This window comes from Idiotropiscis lumnitzeri, chromosome 1 (genome assembly GCF_059441095.1).
Source record: "Idiotropiscis lumnitzeri isolate Australia: NSW breed Sydney's pygmy pipehorse chromosome 1, RoL_Ilum_1.0, whole genome shotgun sequence".
Classification (NCBI taxonomy): domain Eukaryota; kingdom Metazoa; phylum Chordata; class Actinopteri; order Syngnathiformes; family Syngnathidae; genus Idiotropiscis; species Idiotropiscis lumnitzeri.
In genome coordinates this window covers 28,910,231-28,926,892 of record NC_142391.1, presented here as the reverse complement: position 1 = coordinate 28,926,892, position 16,662 = coordinate 28,910,231, and the positions used below count along the sequence as shown (strand labels likewise).

Here is a 16,662-nt window from a genome sequence, read left to right as displayed (position 1 = left end):
TTGTCCCGAATAATGTCTCCCCCTGGTGTAGAAAGCGTGCCATTAAATGTAACAGCATGAGTGTTGGTAGTGTGTACCTATATAGTATTCATTTATATTTACGTCAGTATGTCATCATCCATACCGCTTATCCTGTAAAGGGGCGCAGGGGGGTGCGGGAGCCTATCCTGACTATGGGCGAAAGTCGAACCACACCCTGAACAGGTCACCAGCCAGTCACAGGGCAGACATAGACAACGGTGGGAACCGATCCCACGCTGCTCGCACACAAGTCAGGCGGATGATATATATTATATTATATTATATTATATTATATTATATTATATTATATTATATTATATTATATTATATTATATTATAGTATATTATATTATAGTATAGTATAGTATAGTATAGTATAGTATAGTATAGTATAGTATATATTTGCTAATTGCTACTTTGTGTTTTACTCCGAGTAAAGCGCTTTGTTACAGCTACAACTGTTACGAAAGGCGCAATACGAGTAAAGTTGTTTCGTATTGTAATGCATTTAATGGACATTGTTATTTATGTAATTGTTAAATGATGACACTATATATATATATATATATATATATGTATATATATATATATATATATATGTATATATATATATGTATATATATATATATATATATATATATGTATATATAAATATATATATGTATATATATATATGTATGTATATATATATATATATATGTATATATATATATATATATGTATATATATATATATATATGTATATATATATATATGTATATATATGTATATATATATATATATGTATATATATATATATATATATATATATATATATATATATATATATATATATATATATATATATATATATATATGTATATATATATATATATATATATATGTATATATATATATGTATATATATATGTATATATATATATGTATATATATATATATATATATATATATATTATAATTTAGAAATTATATTAAATTGTAGTAGTATATATTTTAACTCAAGTAACGTTTTCAGAAAACGAGGAAAAAGCATTATCAGCAAGCTCGTTAATGGTTTGGTAACAGTACGTCAAAAATGACGCAGGCAATTATTAGGCTTTTCAAAGGTTTTTTCAGTGGTGTCGTGCCAGACTTCAACTCCCACAATCCACCACCGCCACCACTGTTCCAGTTCAAAGTTCAACCGTGACAGTAAAAATAGGCTCCCCTTGCTGTCAGCGTAGCTGGTCGTTGGCGCTTCATAAGTCGGAGGCTGGCGGTGGAGTGGTCGCGGAAATAAGCCACTAGTTTTGCCCGCGTTACCGTGTAAGATCGCCGGTCACCGAGTACCCGAAAATGTCCCTCAGCCAAAAGGTTTAGCCGTTAGCCGCCGCGATCTGTGACACAACCGACTGCGAGCTTTGCTAGACAGCTAGCCGGAGGAGGAGGAGGTGGTGGATGGTAGCGGTGGTGGATGGGGCGCCTCATATAAAACAACTGCTGTTAAGCTAAAAGACATTTTTTAGCCTGGAAAAAACAAAAACTGGGGCCGCCATGTTCGTCCAAGAGGAGAAGATGTTCGCGGGTAAAGTGTTGAAGATTCACATCTGCACCGTTGACGGCACCGAGTGGCTGGAGGAGATCCCGGAAGACAGCACGGTGGAGAAACTCAAGGAGAAGTGCTTGAAACATGTGAGCTCTGCCCCCTTTTTTGTGTTTGTTTCGTCTGCTAGTGTCAGTTTCAGTCGGGCCTCGTATTTATAGTTAAGTTAATTTAAATGGCGAGCTTGCTGGGCTGGCTGTGGTTATTTTTAGCCTCGGCTTCCCTCCCTCACTGATCTATCCCTCTCCGGTGCTAGCAGCTAACTTTCCCTTTTTGGAAGTGGCTATATTTATGACATTTATTATTACACACTAGTATTGAGTTTTAGTAGCCTTACAGTTAGACAGTGTACTCTCCAGTCATAATATTAGGGACCTAAACGTGTGTAATCGTCATTAGCTTTGAAAAGTCATATTATTTTTCTGTGTGTGAACTTGGACGTCATTAAGGCAGCGCCGGGTGTTGTTTTTGAAGTGTCTGTTGGAAAGTAGCAATAAAGTTGGGCTGAACATAGCCTTTAATGTTATGGGTCGTTTAGACAAATTAACATATTTAGGAAATGTGATAGGAGGGCATGATGTAAGAAGGAAAGGATATAAAAGTATGTATGTAAGGATGGATGGGCGGATGGAAGCTGATTTATGAAAAATCGGAAAATAGGGATGGGGAGGGAAAGCGAGTTAAGACAAAAGGAAACAAAGGTGCTGTGAAAGGGAAAAGGGTAACAAGGATGTACTAAAGGATGGGGACAGAGAGGAAAGGACTGAAGGGTGATGGAAATGGGGAGGAAAGCTGAAAGGAAACAAGGATGCATGGAAGGAAGGGAGGAAAGAATACTGGATGGAAGAAAGTGGCTCTATGAAAGGAAGGGAGGAAACATCGCAAAAAGGTGGATTGGAACAAAGCAAATAGAGTTCATTAATGGAAGGATTATTGAGGGAAACAAGAAATATGATAGAAAAGGTGGAAACAAAGAGGGCTAACATGGATGCTTGAAAGAGAAAGGAAGGAAACAAGTGTGTTAAGGAAGGGAGGAACGACTGAAGAACAGAATGATGGAGGATAGAGGGAGGATGGTCAGTAAGGAAGGAATTAATTGGTGGTATGAAGACAGGAATGATGGTACCTGTAGGATGATGAAGGGATGGACAAGAATGTTATGAAAGGGAGTGGAAGGAAAGATGAGACAAAAACAAAGAATACGTTTGGGTGGAAAGTAGGAACAATGATGGTAGTAAGGTATTGAGGGAGGATGGTGGAAAATAGGAATGAATTTGAGAAGGGCACATGTGAAAATGTTGACTTTCCACTGATGTTTTGGTTTAAATTTAAAAAAAAAATCAAGGGTTTGTGTATGTGCGTGCGTGTGTATGTGTTCTGTGTCTGCAGTGTGTGCATGGAAATTTGGATGACCCCAAGACGCTGACCCACCACAAGCTCATCCACGTTGCCACAGAGCGAGTACTCAACGACACCAAAACGGTGGCGGATGAAAGCCTAAAAGATAAAGGTAACAAGAAAGCAATTCGTCGTCTTAAGGAGGCCATCATTTTATTTATTTTATTTTTGTAGATGTTCTGCTGCTCATGAAGAAAAGGCCACCACCAACGCCTCCCAAGATGGTGGAGGTGTGTGCTGAAGAAAAGGTAGGACCTGTGGGCTCCTGACAAGTCGATGAAAATTTCGTGTCACCATGACAGTAGTAAAAAGGATCACCAATATTAGTGTTTTCACAATATTACTAAAATAAGTATGTATATGTCAGTGCTATGCTGATGAAGGGGGCTTCAGCCAAAACATTAGGTATACTTCTAATAAGACCGAAACAATAATCCTAAAAAATAAAAAGGGAAAACCACAAAAATTTAAGGAAAAAAAACCCCTAAATATTAGAAAGACATTCATCAATTATTTTTGGGGGGGAGGTGTACGTGCTAACTTATTAAACACACCAAAATCATATTTAAAAACACCCAAATTACAAATATTTTAGGATTTAATAATGGTAGAAAACAGACAGAAAAAGACCTACTACTGTGAGGGACGCTGAATATGGTATTGAATAATAATTCCAATTCAAAAGGGTAATACTTGTCTGCAATGAGATCACAGCTGTTCAGTAAACATTTCAAAAAAACATTTGTAGCTACAACACTCGTATTTTTTGCCCCGCTTTTGTGCGTGTCAGAAAAAACAGGACAACAAGGCCCCAGACAAGGACGCCATCTTGAAGGCCACCGCCAACCTCAGCACTCGCCACTCGGACCGCACTGTCACGCAGCACAACATCAGAGACGTAAGTCGTACCATGCGTTTGCAAGTTTTCGACACCCTAAAGGTACTCTGAATGCATCATCTACAGAACTATTTTTAAAGTCCTGGTAACTTGTTTTTAGCTAGATGTGGCATTAATCAAAGTGTTGAAACAATCGCGAATACTGTGCTAAATGGATGACTGAACGCCATCTTGATAAATCACATTTACATCGATCTCCGCGTGTCACACGACTGTAACACGGCTGTTCTGATTAACAAGGTGGAGCATGTAAATGGCGGATCTGAAAAGATCACGTCACATGTAAACGGATGACCAGAGATTTTCATTCGAAATTATTTCAATCAGAATGACAAAAAAGTCTCAATGTTACCCCGGCTGTCCTTCCCCTTCACCTCTTTATTCATCTCCTTCTTTGTCATCTTCTTCTTCGTCTCATCCTTCTTTTTTCCTCTTCTCCATGAACGTGCCCAATGCAAATAACGCAATGCACAGTTGGTAGTGGCGCTTTTGACGCATTCTGAGGCAATTGTTGTACTTTGCCCATTTCGCGGAGTAGGTTGAGATGAACTTTTGGTTGCCTCGCGGGACTAAAATCTACCTCCGGCTTTGCTTATTTTAGCCCTTTTTTCAAATTTGGCCCCCGACTGCCTCAGCTCCAAAAAGGAGGGCTGTTTTTTTTTACGCCCCCCGGATGGACTGCCCAACTTTCATGTTAGACTATTCAAAATATGAGTCACGGTACACCTTTGACTTAAGTGTTGGACGTTGTCTAGTTTCAGACGGAGCTCCGAAAGATCCTGGTGTCCCTCATCGAAGTGGCCCAGAAGCTTCTGGCCTTGAACCCCGACGCAGTGGAGCTTTTCAAAAAGGCCAACGGTAGCACACTTCACCCCGATGAATGGAAAAAAAATAACAAAAAAAAAAAAAAAACACCTGAAGAGTGCCCTTTCATAACCTGCGTTTGTGCTTTGCCCACAGACATGTTGGACGAGGATGAGGACGATCGTGTGGACGATGCGGCCCTTCAGCAACTCACCGAGATGGGCTTCCCCGAGAGTAGAGCCATCAAAGCCCTCAGACTCAACCAGTGAGTCTCACGTCGGTCTGGGTCGCCACTCACCGCTCTTCGGTTTTGTTTATTTTTATTTTTTTTTTTTTTAAATAGCGTCTCCTCGTGTGTCAGTTTCAGATTTTTCTGATGAGAGTCCACATTGCTACACCGTCATGCTGTGCCTCTTTTTCAGGCTTTTTGCTAAGCCTCCTGATGTTGTCTGTGTTCTCCACACAGCATGTCGGTGACTCAGGCCATGGAGTGGCTGATCGAGCACGTTGACGACCCCTCCGTGGACACGCCGCTGCCCAGTCAAGACGCCGCCGCTGCTTCTTCTACTGCTACCGCAGCTGCAGCCGGAGCCTCCGCTAACTCAAACTCGGCTGCGAGCTTCTCCAGAACGCCGTCCTGCTCATTTGCACTGCGACGCAGCCTGTCCGGCACGGACGAGAGCGGCAGCAGTCGACAAGACGACCTTACGGAGATTTTCAAGAGGATTCGCAGGAAAAGGGAGTTCCGGCCCGACTCAAGAGTGTGTACCCTTTGTGATTATTTCTTCTCCAAACTTGAGCCACTTGCAATGCTTCCTGTTCACATGAGGCTTCTGCTTTGCAGGCTGTGTTTGCACTCATGGAGATGGGCTTTGAGGAAAAACAAGTGATAGACGCTCTCAAAGTCAACAACAACCAGCAAGATGCAGCGGTAGGCACATGAGGTTGCACAGTAAATTTACACACTACGTAAACAAGCCTTTTTTTTTTTAAATAAAAATAATATGAACCACTTTACTCATGTAAAAGAAACACTATGTTTTCCTTGTATTGTGCCATTGTACTTGTAATAACTTGCATAACAAAACTTCTCAGAAATTTTCTTTTTTTCATTCAACTTTTTTCCCTTATTTCAAGACCTTTTTAAAAACATTAACATGTTACTCATGATGTTACTCACGGAAAAGCACAACCTTTTTCTCTAGCAATTATTTATTTTTCTGTATTTATTGTTCTGTATTTTTTTCTACTTGACCATCTTAAAAAATCTTGTTAATTTTCTCTATTTTATTCATAAAAAGGTTTTTGTTTGACTTTGGCTTTTTTCTATCAGGGACAACTATTTTTTTCTTTTTTTTGTGACATTTTTTTGTATTGTAAAATTACTTTTTATTTGACCATTTTCATGCAATCTTAAAATAATTTCTCATAATATGATGAGGTAATTTGCATAAAATTAATTCATTGTTTTCCCTTTCAAATGTTAATTTCTCACTTTATTCCTGTAAAATTATTTATTTTCATTTTAATGCTATTCCTTGACTTTGATCCTTTTTTTTTTTTCTTGACATGTTTGTGCCCCACAGTCGTCCTAATGCTATAAATTGCACATTTACAACTGGAGATCCTGAATATTTGCAAAAAATGATTGCATTTCTGTAACAGAATCTAACAGTTGGAGATTTCATTTGTGTTGAAACTCTTACGAGTGTGACTGAAGCAAATTAATGTCGTTCACCATGACGAATGACTCGAATGTGTGTGTTCCAGTGCGAGTGGCTGCTGGGCGACAAGAAGCCGTCTGCAGAGGACCTGGACAAAGGCATCGACACCAACAGTCCGCTCTTCCAGGCCATCCTGGAGAACCCTGTGGTCCAGTTGGGTTTAACCAACCCCAAGACTCTCCTCGGTACAACTGCACATGCTCTATTAGACACTACAGTGAATCCTTGCTATTTGTTATGGTTTGAGCTTTGTTGTTTTATTAAAAAAAAAAAACAGGGAAAGAGTTGACGCCATCCCAAGCCAGTTGAATATCATTTCAAACTCATACCCGCTGGTATGAATGTTTTAGGACTCACAGTGATCACAATAGCAGAAGCTAACAAGCCTCATCCACAGCCATCTTATTTTTGTTCTGTCGGAACCGTGTGGACATAGGACTTTTATTTTTTTTTTAACTAATAGTTCTAAAGAATTTGCAAGTGTAGTAGTTTGCTAATCGATAAGAGTTTGCTTTTTGTCACCTTCTAGCTTACTTGATCTGTTTATGTGTGTGTAGCGTTCGAGGACATGCTGGAGAACCCCCTAAACAGCACCCAGTGGATGAACGACCCAGAGACGGGCCCCGTCATGCTCCAGATATCCAGAATCTTCCAGACGCTCAATCGCACATAGAGGCGAAACCCCACCCCACCCACACGTGTGAATGTGACAGCTGCCTGTGTATATGTATGTGTGAGAAACGAGTATTGTTAACGCCTGAGGAGTTGTACCTATACAGTAAATATTTATAACAGTAAAGTATATGAAAAACAATATTATTACAGCGACGATACAAAGTTCTATTAACTAGGTTGTTTTTACAATTTCAACTAGAGCAATTTCTAGTTATTTTATGATATCATTTTGCCACAAACAAACACATGCATGATTAATGTTTACACCTCATGTTTGGCAATATGTATTGTTAACTTTGTTTTTGTTTTTTTTTTAATTTATTTGGATTTTCTTATAACCCTCCTGCTATGCTACAGGTCGTATGTACAAACTGGACTCTGAAAAGAAAAAACAAAACTTAATCGTACAATTGCGAGAATAAATTTGGATGTTTTTGAGAGAAGAAAAGTTGTATATTTCGGGATTAAAGTTCTAATTATATGAGAATAAACGTGGAAATTTTCAAGAAATATTGGGTTGTACAATCTAGGTTTATATTAAAATAAGGAGTCCAGACCGTAAATCTGAGGTACTATTTATTTTTGTATATATTATCAGTAATAGAGTAAAGAATGGTCTGAAAATGGCTGGCACTGAATGAGTTATAAGAATATAAAGATAGACGTTTTCATTTTGAAAATACAAATGACTGTTGGAGTAGTAATACTGTGCATATCTTGAAATGCACAATTTATCCCAGGTGTGTGACGTTATTCTCGTAATATTTCAATTTTAATCTCAAGTGTCATTTCCCTTAATTATAATTTTAATCTTGAAACTATACGACTATTCTCATAACATTGAAACGTAAATCACAAATACAGCATAGTACTTTTCTCCAAAATAAAATTTTATTTTTAACATTTTTCCATCTCAAATATCTTCATTCTTGTATTACAATTTTAATATAAAAAAATATGACTCAAATGTACAACTTTTCTCAAATATACAAAACGTTTATCTCAAAACAGCTTTATTCTCATAATATTACTCATTAATTCAATGTTTTTCTTGAATGCAACTTTAGAATAAATTTGAAACATTTAAAATTACATTAATCTCAAATTGATCTCAAAGGCCACCGATAACGCCGATACAAATATTTTTCTCGTAATGACAAACATTTTCTTCAAGCCAACTTTTTCCTCAAACATGATCTCATAAGGCCGCGTAACAGTTTAATATGTTAACAAAAATAAGATGGAAAATCCATTTTTTAAACGTGTGCCTGTTTTTTTAAACTGCCTTTATTATCAACTTTTTATTGGTGCATATGGAATACAAAATAATGTGCAGTAGAGTTGAACAAGACAAACAAATTGAACTGACCCATCACACCTTGTCGGTCCACTTCCCTAGCAAACAAAAAAATTTGTCAAACAAAATGTGTTTAAAAAAAAAAAAGTTTCAAGATCTTCAATAGGATGGTAGTCTATTTTTTTCCAAGACTTGGAGGGGCACAAATGTTAAATTCATGCATTTGTTTCCTTGAGGAAATAAGCACACATTTAATATGCCCCACACACTTATAAATTTTATTATACTCCAATTTAACTGTTTCATAACAGGAGGCTTCAAAGCACAAGCTGGCGCAAATGGTCGCCTGGAACCAAAATGGCCTGTGCAGGACGTCACACCTTCTCTGTCTTTCTGTGCAATAGCAATCAACGGTTAACCTGTAAAGAACTCTATCCATTTTATTTTTCGGTGGTGTGCGATAAAATATTATCGATACTTTAAAAAGGACTGGTGAGGAACCTATATAACATCCCACCTGCAGTTGGAAAATAATCTCATAAATTAAGCCACAAATGCTCGCGATATATATTGTCCCCCCCTATTCGATATGGCTAGCTGGTCATGCTTCATGAGCTGTACAGGAGGGTTGGCATGTATTTGTCAAGTGGAGTGTTTTACTAACCATAGTGTATTTAAAAGAAATGGTAATGATGTGACTTCATTCTGCTCAGGGAAGCTGAGATTTTTATTTTTTTTTTTCTTTGCTAGTGTGACAACCGAACAAAATGTCTTTAAGCAGTCGCCGCGTTTTCTTAATGCAATATAGACACTAGTCACTTAAAGTTTATGTAGATTGGGCTTTTTGGTGAAATTTCAGGACGAGCACACATAACCTTTTCAAATTGACCTTTTTTTAACTTATGAATGCACATGTGCTACTATTTTTTTGAACTCGCTTTTCTCTCGCAAAGCGCCGAATGACAAAATTCACAACAAGGTGTTTGAGCTGTAAACAGTGATAGATTTCCAAGGACTCGGTCCTCCAGTCTCTGTCCCTGCTGATGACACCAAAGATCCCCTCTCAGTTTTAAAAAGTTAATTGTGAATTGTGCAATTGTTAGTGTGAAAGTGTACAAATGAAAGAGGAAGTCAACCTAGAAATGTTCTTTACCAAAATGTGTTCTATGTAGGCCCACTAGTCGAAACTTGGCATTCTGATTAATATTGCATGTGCGGAAAATGATACATTAAGCAGTAAAAATCACTTGTTTTTAGCCACCTCAAGAGACGGCCATTTTGTCGCTTCTGTCAAAATAATTTATCAGGACTCAGATAACAAATCATGGTTCAGCTTAAAAAAAACAGGTGAGCTGTGATTGGGCGATATCTGACCCCTGAGCAACTGTGGTGTCATTTTCAGTTGACAGAAGCTAACAAAATGGCTGCCTACCTGAGAAGGCTAAAAATGGGTGTATTTTGCTGCTTAACTCATATTCCGCAAATACAAGATTAATCAGAATGCCATGTTTAGATTAGTGAAGGCAAAGACCACGTTTTATTGCATAAAAATTTGTGGAGTTGACTTCCCCTTTAAATTGACCTGTAAAGGTTACATAGCCCATTTTAGGTTTGTCCTAATTTTTCACGACAAAGTCCAATATTGAGACCTTTTTGTGAGTACTGTGAGTGTGTTTGTGTGTGTGCGCGCGCGTGCGTGTGGGGGTGTGGGTGTGCGTGTGTTACAATGGCGAAGGTCGTTATAAGTTATACAGAAGCCAAACTGAAATGTGTTATTTATAACAAGCTCGTCTCTGAATGTGAAAAAAAACAGAATGGTAAATGATTTAAACGTCGCGTCAATCACCAATGCCGCTTTGTCTATACAAACAAGACATCTTTATGGTGATTTGTTTTTATTTCAGCGACCTATGCAATACGTTAGCACGCATATGTCCACTTCGACACATTGAATCACTTGATGCATTAAAGGCAATTTTTGTGGCTCTATTCTGGTGTGTTTGTATGTCACCATGGGTCGTGGAAAAGCATTCAAATCAACTGGATTTTGTCTCCTGGTATCAACATAAACATTGTAGAAAGACATACAAAAATATGTGACTGAAGTTTAACTTAATCTCGTGCTGATCAGCAGCACGCCCCAGCTGCACTCAATGACGTGTCCCCACTGACATCGAATTCAACCACAAGATATCCGCTTCTTACAGTTTAACGTTTGGGCATTTAATGGAGATTTATTTCCATCCATGTGAAACATGTAGACAAGGACAACTTGAGCTATTAGAAAAACAACGCGGCGGTAATAAACTAATGTTTTGACACACTCTATGAACTATGAAATCAAACATGACAGTCAAAACACATCTGTACTTTCAACAACGCCGATCTTGCCCTATTATGTAACTAATAAGTTTATTTTTGCACATGTAATTTGAAATCTGTGGCTCCCCCGGATCAAAATGCACGATAAGCAATAAGGCAATGCCTGGAGATTAAAAACAGGAAATAGGCTGCATATCTTTAAGTATATTTTTGATATTGCAGTGTCAATCCCTGAGCAAATGTTTTTAGTAATGAAAGGACATGACTGTACCCACGTTTTAAGATTTTAATCCCAAAGTAAAATAAAATATGCAATTTTATTCACATATTGTGACTTTAATCTCTAAACGGTGACCTTTAATAAACAAATAACTTCATCTGGAAAATGTTTTTATCCAAATCATTAAAGTATCATTGTAAAACTACATTGGTTTTTACAAATAAAAATACACATATGTTGCCACCACAGCTGGCTATAGTTTCCATGATGCCAAAAAGCATTACATACGTTTCAAAGACAACAACCGAGCACATAGAGCAAAAAAGTGAAATTGTGTCATCAGCCGAGCGGGGGAGGGGCCAGACGACCTGAAACGTCACGATGACGCGCACAAAGGCCGGGTTGGATATAAAGCACCTCTGAGGCTCTTCCTGCCGCCACAGACGACGACGTTCTGTCAGCCCACGGAGCTCCACTCGCTCTTCTTCTGCCTTCCGCGTCACTTGACCGGTTTACCGTCTTCCTACATCAGCCTACTCCACCACCATGGCAGCGGTCAGGACTCTCAGGAAAGTGTGCCAGCACTCTCGCCATCAGCTGTGTCTCCTCCACACGTCCGCCTCGAGGTGAGCTCAGCGCCGTCGCCATGTAACCGACCACGCTACTACTCAACAGAATTCATTCTTCCTCATGTTCTCCGTCGGTGAAAACGTCCGCTCTGCGAGTTTTTTAAGCTTTTGTCTCACTCTGTGGTTGTAATTGAGCCTTGAAAATGCCACTTTTTAGTGCACAATCGAACTGAATGTGTCTCTTCGGTTTGAGAACGCGCCCCCTATCGTCATGCCGGTATTACAGCAAGGTGGATGATGAAATCCACCCGAACGTTTGCACCCTGTTGCAGTTTTGCAGGGGCGGTGATATATGCCCTTCACATGCACACATTGACTTATTTCCAATGTCAGTTTACTCACGTGCACAGTAATGACCCACACAGCTTCGTTTAAAGGGTGAAATGTCCCGTGCTGATGTTTAGTAGTTTATTTAATTAACGTTAGTCTCGTGTCCAGCACAAGTCAAGTCAGGATGAGCCATTTCCTTATTCGTGTACATCATAAAATTTGATCTTCAGTGCATACTGTACTTGAAATAAAAATAAATTCTCGCATCAGCATGAAGGGCACGATTAAGAATCCATAAATTGCATATTGCTTCTACATACAAGTGGAGGGTGTTTTTTCTAAAATGCAATGTTCAGCACCTAGTTAATTTAAATACACTTGCTGTTGAATTCATGCTTAAAATGTTCAGGTAAATTGGATTAAAATCATGCATGTTTTTATTTTCATAAAGCAGCATGGAGACCTATTGAGGTAAAAAATCATTGATTAGATTTAATGTTGAGGAATTGAAGTGAGTAGGTTTTTTTTTCCCTCCCTTTTTTGTTCTAAGGCTTGCAAGAAGATTAGTTTGCATATTGATGACGACAGAATCTTTTAATCCTTAAACTCTGCATATTGACAATTGCAAAAAATGTCCCATATTCAATTTAGGTGCGTCCCAGGGTTGTGCTACTTTTCTTACTCAAGTTACTGTAATTGGATCTGGCATAACAAAGGCCCTGTTACATCACCACCTGATGCCTCATTGCTTCTCAATTCCTTGCTTTCTCCTCCCTCTGATGTGTCTTTTGGTTATGTAAGCGTAAAAGTTGGCTCTGTTGATTATTTGGCTTGTGGGATGGTCACACAGTAAATTACACAGAACCACAGCTGCTCCCAAAAGACTTTTTGAAAAGAACTTCCCCCCCGCCCCTCCCTGCCTTGCAACCTTCTCCTTTGCTGACATGGTGATTGGTCTGGAATTGCTATGTAGATCCAGTGTGACTGTGTAATTATTGTGTGCGTGTGTTTGTGAGCATATGGCCCAGTCAGCATGACCAGTGGCTAATTTTAGAGGCCACAGGTGGTAGTGTGTGCCAGAGTATTTGCTGTACTAGTAGGCAAAGAAATGTAACACTGGACATCGGTTTGGCAGCTTGTATGTGCAGTGGATATAAAGTTTACACACCCCTGTTGAAATGTCAGAATGTCATCCCTTTACTTATTCACAATGAACTTATTAAAAAGATTCTTTTTTTTAAACCCCAAAATGGTATCCAACATTTCTATATTAAAAAAAATAAATTTTTCCAATCTATTTTTACCTGTGTATATATATGTTGTCACATGAACTACTCATGGGCACAACAGATGAAATAATTGTTGGTTTATTGGTGGGATTCCAATCAATATTGTTGTTGTCTTGATGTTCACTCCTCAGGCAGGAGGCAGTGGTCATCTCAGGAAAGAAGCTGGCTCGCCAGATCCGGGACGAGGCGCGGTCCGACGTGGATAAATGGATGTTGGCCGGACACCGGCGGCCTCACCTCAGCGTGGTTCTGGTTGGCGACAACCCGGCCAGCCACTCGTATGTCCTCAACAAGACCCGATCGGCCGCCGACGTCGGTGAGGACGCACACGCACACACGGGCTGTGTATTCACAATTTTCACCTGGTGTGGATATATTGAGTATATACTGAATGTAAATTTTGTACCGTCTCTTCAGGAATCTCCAGTGAGACCATCCTTAAGCGTTCCGACATCAGTGAGGAAGAGCTGTTGGACCTCATTTTTAAGCTCAACACGGACCATCGCGTGGACGGCCTGCTGGTACAACTGCCTCTGCCGGGTGAGTAAATATTAAACGCAGCCCCAATATTAGGTATACCCGCACAAGCAGGATGTTCCTTCACCCTCAGGCCTCGTTTAATTTGACGACCCTTTCAACTTGTTCTGACGTAGCCTGTAGTTTTTCCAAGACTAAATTCTTGTCATTAGTATAAAACATCAATTCACTTTTCTCATACGAGACCAAACCTTTATGTGAGTAATGACAATCCCCAAATAGATTTTTAGTTGCCTAAAGCGATATCAGTATTACTATGCTAGCATCTCAACATTATTTTCATTGCGTTGGCCTGAGCAAAACATAGTTATTATGAATCGCATAGACTTTCTACAGTTACAGTAACAAAAAATGTAAAAAATATATATAAAAAAAAAAAAATCTAGTTTCCTCGTATTTCTGCTGGTCCAAAGTTTGCACGATGGAGCCTAAAGATGCAATTTGATGTCAACAATATAGAAGTGATATATTTGACGAGCTGAAGTTAGAATTTACATAATGATACACTCTTGGGATTATATTTATGGGATATGATTCCATTTAAATGGCTAAAATTGTTTAAAAAGTGCGGTTAATAATTGATGTTTGTCATCACGCAGACCACATCGACGAACGCACCATCTGCAACGCTGTCGCACCCACCAAGGATGTGGATGGCTTCCATGTGGTCAATGTGGGCCGCATGTGCCTGGATCAGTCCACCATGTTGCCCGCCACGCCCTGGGGTGTCATGGAGATCATCAAACGCACAGGTAGCCACCGCGCTGATCTCCACCGAGGGCTTCTGCTTTTTCCCTGGGGGGGGCAGAGGCAAGGTGGTGTAGAAAAGAGAAGTGTCTTTTGCTCCTTCATAACTATCAAACTTGAACACGCCACTGAAGATGTTTGCATCCTTGGTGGGGGTTCTAACCATAATGCCTGACAGATCTTCAATATTAAAAAAAAAAAAAAAAATAAATTACATTCTGGTGGGTCTCCTAAAAAAAGGCGTCTCTGTTGTGTATGCAGGCATTCCCACTGTGGGCAAGAACGTAGTGGTGGCGGGCCGCTCCAAGAATGTGGGCATGCCCATCGCCATGTTGTTGCACACGGACGGACGACACGAGAGACCAGGAGGTAAACACCTCACTGCCTCCTTCTTGAAATATGTGCAATACTGTGAATCTCGAAGTCTACTAAAACACAAACATATATTTCACTTGTATTGAACTTTTTAATACAATACACACTGTCTGCTAACATGTGATGACATGTGCCAACAGGCGACGCCACCGTGACCATCTCACACCGTTACACTCCGAAGGATCAACTCCGACATCACACTCAAATTGCAGACATCGTCATCGCTGCCGCAGGTGTGACAAAACTTCCTCCTTGTTGTGTAATCTGCGGTGCGTAACGACAAGAACATTCTTATTGACGTTGCCCATTTTTCCTCAGGAATTCCTAACCTTATAACAGCCGACATGATTAAAGAGGGCGCAGCCGTCATTGACGTGGGCATCAACAGGGTGCAGGACCCACTCACCGGGAAGAGCAGGCTAGTTGGAGATGTGGATTTTGAAGGTAAACTTGGCCCAAAGAACATTTTCTTAAAAAAAAAAAAAAAAACATAAGAAAAATGTAATGTACATATACATAATAGAGGTGTAGTTAGAAGAGGAAGATAGTCAAATTTTTGCTTTAAAAGGGAACTTACGGGGGTACTTTTATCAACTTCGAATGTAAAGATGCCGTTACTACCAAATTATCTAATTTAACTGATTAGAAGCAGCCATTAATGGACGCATATGAAAGGCAATTTTTTTTACAATATTTTCCGTACCCCTCTTTAACATTGTATATTTTTTTATGTACGCGTCAGGTGTGAGAAAGAAGGCAGGCTTCATCACACCTGTGCCAGGTGGCGTGGGGCCGATGACAGTGGCCATGCTCATGAAGAACACCATCAAAGCGGCCAAGAACGTCCTACTCTATCCACCCGAGAGGATTCGCATGGCGGCTGCATCCTAATGGGGGAAGGGACGACTCCCTAAAACGAAACACATTCCACCACCTGCAAAACCCGCCTTCAATCCTTCAATGTTTTTAATTTTGGGGACTGGAGGTGTAATTTCAGACTTTTCTTTTTTTATATATATCTAAAAACCCATGGATCTGTTACATCCAATAAGGTTCCAGAATTCAGTGTTAACTTTGGGGCTATTGTTTTCAACAGCATCACCAGAGATTGTTTTTATTTATTACTTTAATGGCGTGTGTATGTGGTATTTAAGGAGCACGTGGCAGCGTTCACATCAAAAGCGAAACGGTGCAGTGTTGAGCAAACAAAAAAAGGGCTGCCTCCATCAGGAGCGCGTTGACCAGTATACAAAAGCTTTAAAGATTCACTAATGCCTTTGTAAAAACTGAAATAAATATTTGTGACTATTCTTAGGGCTCTGTTTCCTTCTTTGTTGGTCATCTTTTAGTAAGTAAATTGCATCTCAACTTTTTGCAAACATTTACCAAAATAAATACATTTGAAATGTCAAGTTGGACAACGGTGACCTATACTTTTAAAGGGAATGCATACAATTGCAGTTGCTACATTTCTTGTACGTGCTAATTGCTTTTTGCGTAAGCAATTGACACGAAATAGGAACCATGTACTTTTGAAATCTTATGAAGCGGAAGGATGGTATATGCAAGTGCAGGATTCATTTAAGTGTTGGTAGTGTATCCCCAAAATTTTATAACTGAAAACTCGAAGTTTATTTGTTTAATTTTCAATATGTAAAATAATTTACAAACCTTGTTCTATTGTATTGTCACTGTCCAAACACTGCCGATTACATGAACACATGAAACAATTCTCTATTTGCGTGCATTCACATTCAATGGTTGCCCTCAATTCACTGAGATCTCAAACCTAACTCGTGTTGGTGGTTCTTTTTTATACTCCCTATCTTACATTGTCTTTGCACTTCAACTGTACTTCCAGTGGCCTTTAAGAA

General features: G+C 39.3%; 2 protein-coding genes across 2 annotated transcripts; both read left to right on the top strand.

The window, feature by feature from the left end:
- The first annotated feature begins 1,192 nt into the window (after positions 1 to 1,192).
- On the top strand, positions 1,193 to 10,388 carry ubac1 (UBA domain containing 1). The gene is made up of 10 exons (XM_088293832.1): positions 1,193 to 1,692; positions 2,993 to 3,113; positions 3,176 to 3,249; positions 3,792 to 3,899; positions 4,655 to 4,757; positions 4,860 to 4,968; positions 5,170 to 5,464; positions 5,548 to 5,634; positions 6,474 to 6,612; positions 6,985 to 10,388. The coding sequence occupies exons 1-10, from the start codon at positions 1,555 to 1,557 to the stop codon at positions 7,098 to 7,100; spliced, it is 1,290 nt and encodes a 429-aa protein (XP_088149958.1). The 5' UTR covers positions 1,193 to 1,554; the 3' UTR covers positions 7,101 to 10,388.
- A 970-nt stretch (positions 10,389 to 11,358) lies between these two features.
- mthfd2 (methylenetetrahydrofolate dehydrogenase (NADP+ dependent) 2, methenyltetrahydrofolate cyclohydrolase) lies at positions 11,359 to 16,098 on the top strand. Its single transcript, XM_088293819.1, has 8 exons — positions 11,359 to 11,567; positions 13,261 to 13,445; positions 13,547 to 13,669; positions 14,266 to 14,418; positions 14,675 to 14,782; positions 14,929 to 15,021; positions 15,107 to 15,232; positions 15,531 to 16,098. The coding sequence occupies exons 1-8, from the start codon at positions 11,488 to 11,490 to the stop codon at positions 15,677 to 15,679; spliced, it is 1,017 nt and encodes a 338-aa protein (XP_088149945.1). The 5' UTR covers positions 11,359 to 11,487; the 3' UTR covers positions 15,680 to 16,098.
- The last annotated feature ends 564 nt before the right edge of the window (positions 16,099 to 16,662 follow it).

Bases quoted from the DNA above. Each gene is read 5' to 3' on its own strand.
- ubac1 (XM_088293832.1), top strand. From the start codon at position 1,555: ATGTTCGTCCAAGAGGAGAAGATGTTCGCGGGTAAAGTGTTGAAGATT. The intron at 3,900-4,654 runs GTAAGTCGTACC...GACGTTGTCTAG, and splicing joins CGCAGCACAACATCAGAGAC to TTTCAGACGGAGCTCCGAAA. The intron at 4,758-4,859 runs GTAGCACACTTC...CTTTGCCCACAG, and splicing joins GCTTTTCAAAAAGGCCAACG to ACATGTTGGACGAGGATGAG.
- mthfd2 (XM_088293819.1), top strand. From the start codon at position 11,488: ATGGCAGCGGTCAGGACTCTCAGGAAAGTGTGCCAGCACTCTCGCCAT. The intron at 14,419-14,674 runs GTAGCCACCGCG...TTGTGTATGCAG, and splicing joins GGAGATCATCAAACGCACAG to GCATTCCCACTGTGGGCAAG. The intron at 15,022-15,106 runs GTGTGACAAAAC...ATTTTTCCTCAG, and splicing joins CATCGTCATCGCTGCCGCAG to GAATTCCTAACCTTATAACA.